Source organism: Bombyx mandarina, chromosome 18 (assembly GCF_030267445.1).
Source record: "Bombyx mandarina strain Sakado chromosome 18, ASM3026744v2".
In the NCBI taxonomy this organism is placed as follows: domain Eukaryota; kingdom Metazoa; phylum Arthropoda; class Insecta; order Lepidoptera; family Bombycidae; genus Bombyx; species Bombyx mandarina.
In genome coordinates, this window is record NC_143224.1 from 10,161,496 (window position 1) to 10,168,550 (window position 7,055).

Genomic DNA, 7,055 nt, shown 5'->3' on the forward strand with positions numbered 1-7,055 from the left:
TTAATGTATAGTTTTGGTGTCACGGCGGAGCACACGTTCGCGTACTGCCCCGCTTTCGCGAAGCAGCGCCGCGGCGCCGCACCCTCGTTGCAAAAATAGGACCGGACTATGCGCGGCAGCGACGAGTCCTGGCAGGCGATGCTCGACTTCTGTGAGTCCACCATCATGCAGAAGGAGGCGGCGGAACGGGGAGAGAGAGAGCTCTTCTTTCTTCTCGGCGCCGTGCCACCGCCGCCGAGCCAGAGATCGGAGGAGGGCGTTCGTCCAGCTCCAACCCCTGTGAGGAGGCAGTCTCCTCCCGGTGATGTTCACGGGGCGATTTGAGGTAGTCGAGGCTGCGCCACACGCTATTGTCACTGTAGCGTGCTGGCATGTGACGACGCATCTTCGGAAGCGGTCCGCATTGCCGTCGTCGCTGTCGTCGTCGAACATACTGTGGAAGAGCAACCGTATAAGGGGCAGGGGAGTCGTTTAGTGCGGTAGAGTCCTTAAATAATTTTGGACCTACGGTCTGCTCCCAACATCTGCAGATCGTCAAGTCCCACATACCCTGCGTGCCCCAGGCGGGGGAACCTCATAGGTGGTACAGCCCCCGGCCCCAAAAAAAATTATATTGTTGTGTATGCACGACCGTTCCTGTGATTAATCATTCCCGATCCCGAGATTATATTTCATCCCACATCATCTCATTTCATTTCATTTCACTCCATATAATTCTCATTTTTCATAAAAATAAGAATATTATAAATTAATAAAAGACATTACCTAAACATCTTAGTTACCAGGTCATAAAATCCCTTAAAAAAAAGTAAAGCGGTAAGGTCGATTGACGAACGACGATTCTGTTTTTATTTTGAAACCGTGAGCGGAATAATTGTCAATTTGTTATACACAATCACAAATTGTGTTGTGATCTACCTTTATTATGGAAAATTGGTCAATGGAGACACCATCAAGAATAAACGCTGAAAATATACCTCAAACCATAACTCAAAATCCGAGTGAACTTACATTGGGTTCGGCGTGTACAGAAAACGCTTTTCAATATCCAGCATTATTTACAAGCAAAAGCTTTCTTGAATTGTCCACTTGCTCGTGGTCAAGGGGTCGTAATGCTAATGAGAATATACAGCCTTATTTACGTGGCTGTAAGTGGTCCCCAGATGGAACCTGTTGCTTAAGTGTTGTCAATAACGATGGTGTTCATGTTACCGAGCTTCCCAGTGAATTGTACCAGGGCGTTGTTTGTGGCGATCGTATAATCGATGTCTTAGAATCAGTGATACATTTAAAAGAAACAGGTTCAGTTTACGACTTCTGTTGGTACCCATTCATGAACAGCACAAATCCCCCTTCCTGTTGGTGAGTGAGATTTAAAACTCAATATTTGGTCTACAATGGAATTGATGTAAATATAAAATATCGTTACTTAAATATCAACCAATCTAAAAATAAAAAAATTGCTCAGTGCCTTATGACAAAGGTGTACAACCAATGTGTTTTACCAGTGATGACGTACGGTTCTGAGATATGGTGTTTCACAAGGGAACTTTTTAAGAAGCTTAGTGTCACACAGCGACCTATAGAGAGGTATTTGTTGTATTTGTTTGGTATTTCTTTATGAGATCGAATCAGAAATGAGGAGATCCATAGAAGAGCCAAACTTGTTGACATAGCCCTAGGATTAGCAAGCTGAAGCGGCAGTGGGAATGCCATATAGTACGAAGATTGACAACCGATGGGGCAGAAAAATCCTTAAGTGGAGACCACGTACTGTCAAGTGCAGTGTGCCGTGTACCAGATGGGCTGATGACCTAGTGGACATCAGTTGGAGAGGTCTATGTTCAGCAGTGGACAGGCTGAGATTATGATAAAATATCAATTTTAGTTTGTCAGTAAACATAATTTCTCTTCCATTAAAATAAGGAGCTAAAATAGATTTTTTAAGAAATGCCTAACTTTCATGTAACTCAATAATTTTATTGACAGCTGGTTAACAACAAAACAAAATTCTCCCATACAAATGTGGGATGCATTTGATGGATCACTCAGATGTTCATACAGAGGATTCAATGCAGTAGATGAAATGGAACCAGCTTTATCAGTTAGCTTTACCTCAGATGGTAGAAAAATCATTGCTGGTTATAAGAAGCATTTAAGAATTTTTGATGTTGAGCGGTAATTCTTCATTATCAAATTTTTCTTAAAACTTTAATTTCATGCTCAGGGTGGGTATTTAAGCAAAGCTTAGACTTGCTAATAACGACTTTATATCAAGGCAGGAAGCTTTTATCGTATCTATACTAATATAAAGAGAATTTGTTGTATTGAAGTAAACTCTTTTAATATACTCATTAAGTTAAATGTGCTCAAGATAGACAATTTTTTTATTACTTTGATTGGTATACAACTAGGTTTTAAGTGATTACTAGAGCTCATAGACTTCCACAACATAATTGTTGCAATCCTGCCTGAGTTCTAGGTCTATTTTATGTCCTTGTATATTAATCAGTAAATTTTTTAGGCCTGGCAGAGAATTTACTGAGCAAAAGATTTCTAGTTCAGCATCTAGCATTTCAACACAAAATAACTTAGTTGCTGTTGGTTCTTGGAATACAACAATAACTTTGTATAATGAATCCGAAATTGGTACTAAGAAAATTGGGGACATGTATGGACATGGAGGTAAATAGCACTGAATAATTGGTGTAACGTTTGTTACATATTGTTATATATATATACCCAATACCTATATATACCTAATCCAGCCAAAATGTTTTTTTTTTAATGAAGTAAAAAGAAATGAAGTCAGCAAAAAATAAAGAAAAATATTCTATTTGAAATGGCCACCTTTGGCTTTTATGCAGGCCTTTAATCTGTTTGGCCATGAAACTATGGATTTGTGCACTGTTTCCAAGAGAAATTTCACTGCTTGCTCCAAAGATTTTTTAAGACTCAATGTCGCTGTATCGCTTAGAGCAGGCCATGTTCTCTAAAACTGACCATAATTTGAAGTCTAATGGTTGAGGTCTGGGCTCGGTGAGGGCCAGACTTCAGCTCTTACAATGTCTGGAACATTGGTTTCAAGCCAGGCTTGGGTAGTTCGTGCCTTGTGACCAGGGTGTGCGGGCCAGTCCACAGTATATTTTTATAAAGTGTATTGCTGAGAGGCTTCACAGCATAATCCAAGACATGGATACATGGACAATGATACACATTGACTGAAATTTTCACTTTGCTTTTCACAAAAATATAGTTTGTGATTCCTTGATAAGATACGCCCCACCAAACCATCACCAATGCAGGATGATGACCACTTTGTACTTTTCGACTTTCCGATTTTTTTCTTCTTTCCGACTTTCCGACCACTTCAGCAGCTTTCGAACTGTGAGCGTACACTTTATCATTTTGCTTATTGCAGTGTTCTTCAATAGTGAAATTTTTTTCATCAGTAAAGAGAATATTTGCTTGCCTTTCACCTGCGCATCGCGTCAAAAGGCGTTTTCATTGATCCTATCTCTTTAATTATAAAGATTGATTTAGGACATATCCTGTATATCGGCAATAAGCACCGAACTTCAGGTCTTGTTTAATAATACGCGACAGAGTTCTAACGGGAGTCTTCATTTCTCGCGATAAGATATTTTGCTTCCTAATGGGGTTTCGACGAATTCTGTTTTTAACAGCATTAATAGCTTTTGTAGTTCTAACAGCACACGGCTGCACCGATCTTTTCTGGTCTTCGATAGACAAAGTGTTGTTGTATCTGTTGATAGTTCGATATACCAACATATGGCTGATACCTAGCACTTGAAGTGCCTGGAATATGAGCGACGGCTCAATACCCACTTTGTGCAAGGCGATCACTGCAATCCTATTTTCTTTAACACCACATTCCTTTGTAATTTGATAATGAACACAAAAAAATATGTGAAATGATGCAAAATCGAAAGAAGTTTTTAAAATAATATACATGTTCCAAATACAAAATAATTAAAAAGTTGAAAAAAAGATAAGTTTTTATGTAGCAGTATTTATGGCTCCGAGAGCTATCATCAGTGGCTACGAGAAAGTAGCAGAATTCATATATCTTGGGTCGCAAATAACATCCGAGGGTGGCTGCATGGGGGAGATACGCCGAAGATCCGGAATGGCTAAAAGTGCGATGGCCAATCTCAGGAAGATATGGAAAAATCGTAGCATCCGATGTAAAACCAAAGTGCGCTTGGTGCGGGCACTGATCTTTCCCATATTCCTCTACGGGGCGGAGACATGGTGCATAAAAAGCCGGGATATCAAAAAGATCGATGCCTTTGAAATGTGGGTGTGGCGGAGGATGCTGCGAATACCGTGGACTGCCATGCGAACAAACGAGTCCATTCTAAGGCAGCTAGACATCCGAAAAAGGCTCTCTTCCATCTGCCGGGAACGTGTTATGAGCTTCTTCGGACACATCATGCGGTCTCCCAGACATGAATTAGAGAAGCTCATAATTACGGGTCGAATAGAAGGCAAGCGCGCCGTGGGCAGAACACCAGCCAGATGGTCAGATATAGCAAGAGAAGCACTCGGTGGTAGTCTGTACCATGCAGTCCATGCCACCCATGATCGGGCGCATTGGAAGTACATCGCATGTGGTCGCGATCCTCAGTGGTGAGGGAACGATATAGAAGAGAGTATTTATGGCCAGACTAAATTGTATAATAATATATATAGCACAACAAGTATATATTTTTACCAGAAACCTTAAATCCTTTAAGTACATTTATAATCATTTACCATATTCATGCTTTGATGCAATGAAATGCTTTGATTTTTTCTATTGCTTCAGGTGGAGTAACGCACATGAAATTCATTCCTGGTACTTTGAAACTGGTCTCTGGTGCAAGAAAAGATCACAGACTGTTTGTTTGGGACATACGGTATTATAGGAAACCACTAAACATTCTGAGTAGAGTTGTAAATACGAACCAACGAATTTATTTTGATATATCTCCTTGTGGAAAATATTTGGTATCGGGTGGTACAGATGGAGTGGTAAAAGTTTGGTCACTTGATCATATAGATTGGCATTCTAGTTTAGATCCAGTTAATAATACAACTGATGATGTTACTTATAAGGTATTATTTTTAATTATATTAATAGCTTGTGTGCTTTATTTTAAAAGCTTTTATTGAAAATGAGTAATTGAATAAATAGTTTAATTTTGAAGCCTGCATGACATCACAATTGTACAGCTACTGGATGAGATTCTATTTTACTATTTAATGAATATATTGCTTACATGGTAATTAATTTGACGGCTTAAACTCTATTTTTGACTTGACTTTTTCATTTTCAGTTTCCTTTATACAAAGATTGCTGCAATAGCATATCAATTCATCCATATAGACCCATATTGGCTACCGGATCTGGTCAATATCATTTCACAGACCCGATAAAATCTTTGAGTGAGAAAACGAATAATGAAGCCGTAGATTCTAGTTCTGATGATTCCATTAACCAGTATGATATACGATACTCTAGTCACAGTGAAAATTGTTTGACGTTCTGGTGGACTGGGGATGTTATAGAATTAAATAAAAACCTACGTCGTTGTGTTTAAGCAGATGAATCTTTATGTATTTCAATTTATACATTTGTAGTTGATGTTGTGTGAAAAAATGAATGTGATAGATGAGTTTCCACTTTAAAAAAATTTACATGACTTATGTTGACTCTGACCTTCATGCCTTCTCTATTCTTATGTTGGTAATCAAACTGAAAGTGTCAAAAATATTTGTGATTTTTTTTGGTTCAATAGTATTTATCGAGTAGCCTGATATGTAGATATGAAGAATATTTTTTATATTGTCTACCCTATTTAAATACACCCTATTTACAAGTATAGTTAAAGTGAAAGCTTTTCAACTATAAAGTTGAAAATAAGTTTGGGGTTCCCGGTCTACTTATTATCATTTAACATTTTACTAGTGATAGGACCTCTTGTGAGTCCGCGCGGGTAGGTACCACCACCCTGCCTATTTCCGCCGTGAAGATATAATCCGTTTCGGTTTGAAGGGTGGGGCAGCCGTAACTATACTGAGACCTTAGAACTTATATCTCAAGGTGGGTGGCGCATTTACGTTGTAGATGTCTATGGGCTCCAGTAACCACTTAACACAAGGTGTGCTGTGAGCTCTTCCACCCATCTGAGCAATAAAAATAAAAATAAACATTCCGTTTATGACCTACATACATTAATTTGATGTTGATAAACACGTTAGTTCGTTACTTAACAGTATCAAACAATCGAATAGTGGACTTTTCCCAAGGCTAATTCGGTTTGCGGCAGTAACATGTAGATCGATAACATGTCAATGAAAAGTAAAGACGATTATAACAATTTGCGTAAACGTTAATTTTTTAAATCAAAGCTACCAAAATTTTGTTTAGTTAGGATATATGTATGTAAATACTTATAAACTATACCGCAAAACACGTTTTGGATTAAAGGGTAAAATTTAATAACTTTTAGATCTTTTAATGATAAATGTTCGAGCAGATTTTGATAAAAATGTTTGGTAAGTTATACGCGGTGTAAAATGTAACCACCTTCGAAGCTGCAACAAAGGTGCTATGCAAATCATGAGCGAAAATCGGGAGACGAAATTGATTTCGGAAATGATTCGCTTCCATTGATATATGGAAAAATATGTTGAGAGTGAAATGATCGGACTGAATTTAATATTTTGACTTTTGAGTCACAATCGCGAATTGTTTAAATTTTATTTAAGCCCACGGTATTCCGTTTTCGGGCAAAAATACTTAAACATTCCTTCAAAAATAGAATTTTGTATTGATAAATGTTCGACTGACTGAATTATTATTTTTAAATTTTTAAAAAAATTAAAAAAAAAAAGGACTTAGGAACGGAATGTTCGTGAAAATTGAGTGCCAATTTTAATCTATTGTACTTTTCTATACATATAAGTACTGTTATCACTAATGTTAAGGAAAAGAGAGGGGAGTTCAAAAAACGTGTAATGAATTTAAAAGCTTTAAAAGTTTATTC

General features: G+C 37.9%; 1 protein-coding gene across 1 annotated transcript; it reads left to right on the top strand.

Moving 5' to 3' along the window:
• The first annotated feature begins 798 nt into the window (after positions 1–798).
• On the top strand, positions 799–6,827 carry WDR79 (Telomerase Cajal body protein 1 homolog). Its single transcript, XM_028184790.2, has 5 exons — positions 799–1,362; positions 1,990–2,178; positions 2,525–2,685; positions 4,832–5,121; positions 5,343–6,827. Exons 1-5 carry the CDS (start codon positions 926–928, stop codon positions 5,604–5,606), a joined length of 1,341 nt encoding a protein of 446 aa, XP_028040591.1. The 5' UTR covers positions 799–925; the 3' UTR covers positions 5,607–6,827.
• Positions 6,828–7,055: the final 228 nt, after the last annotated feature.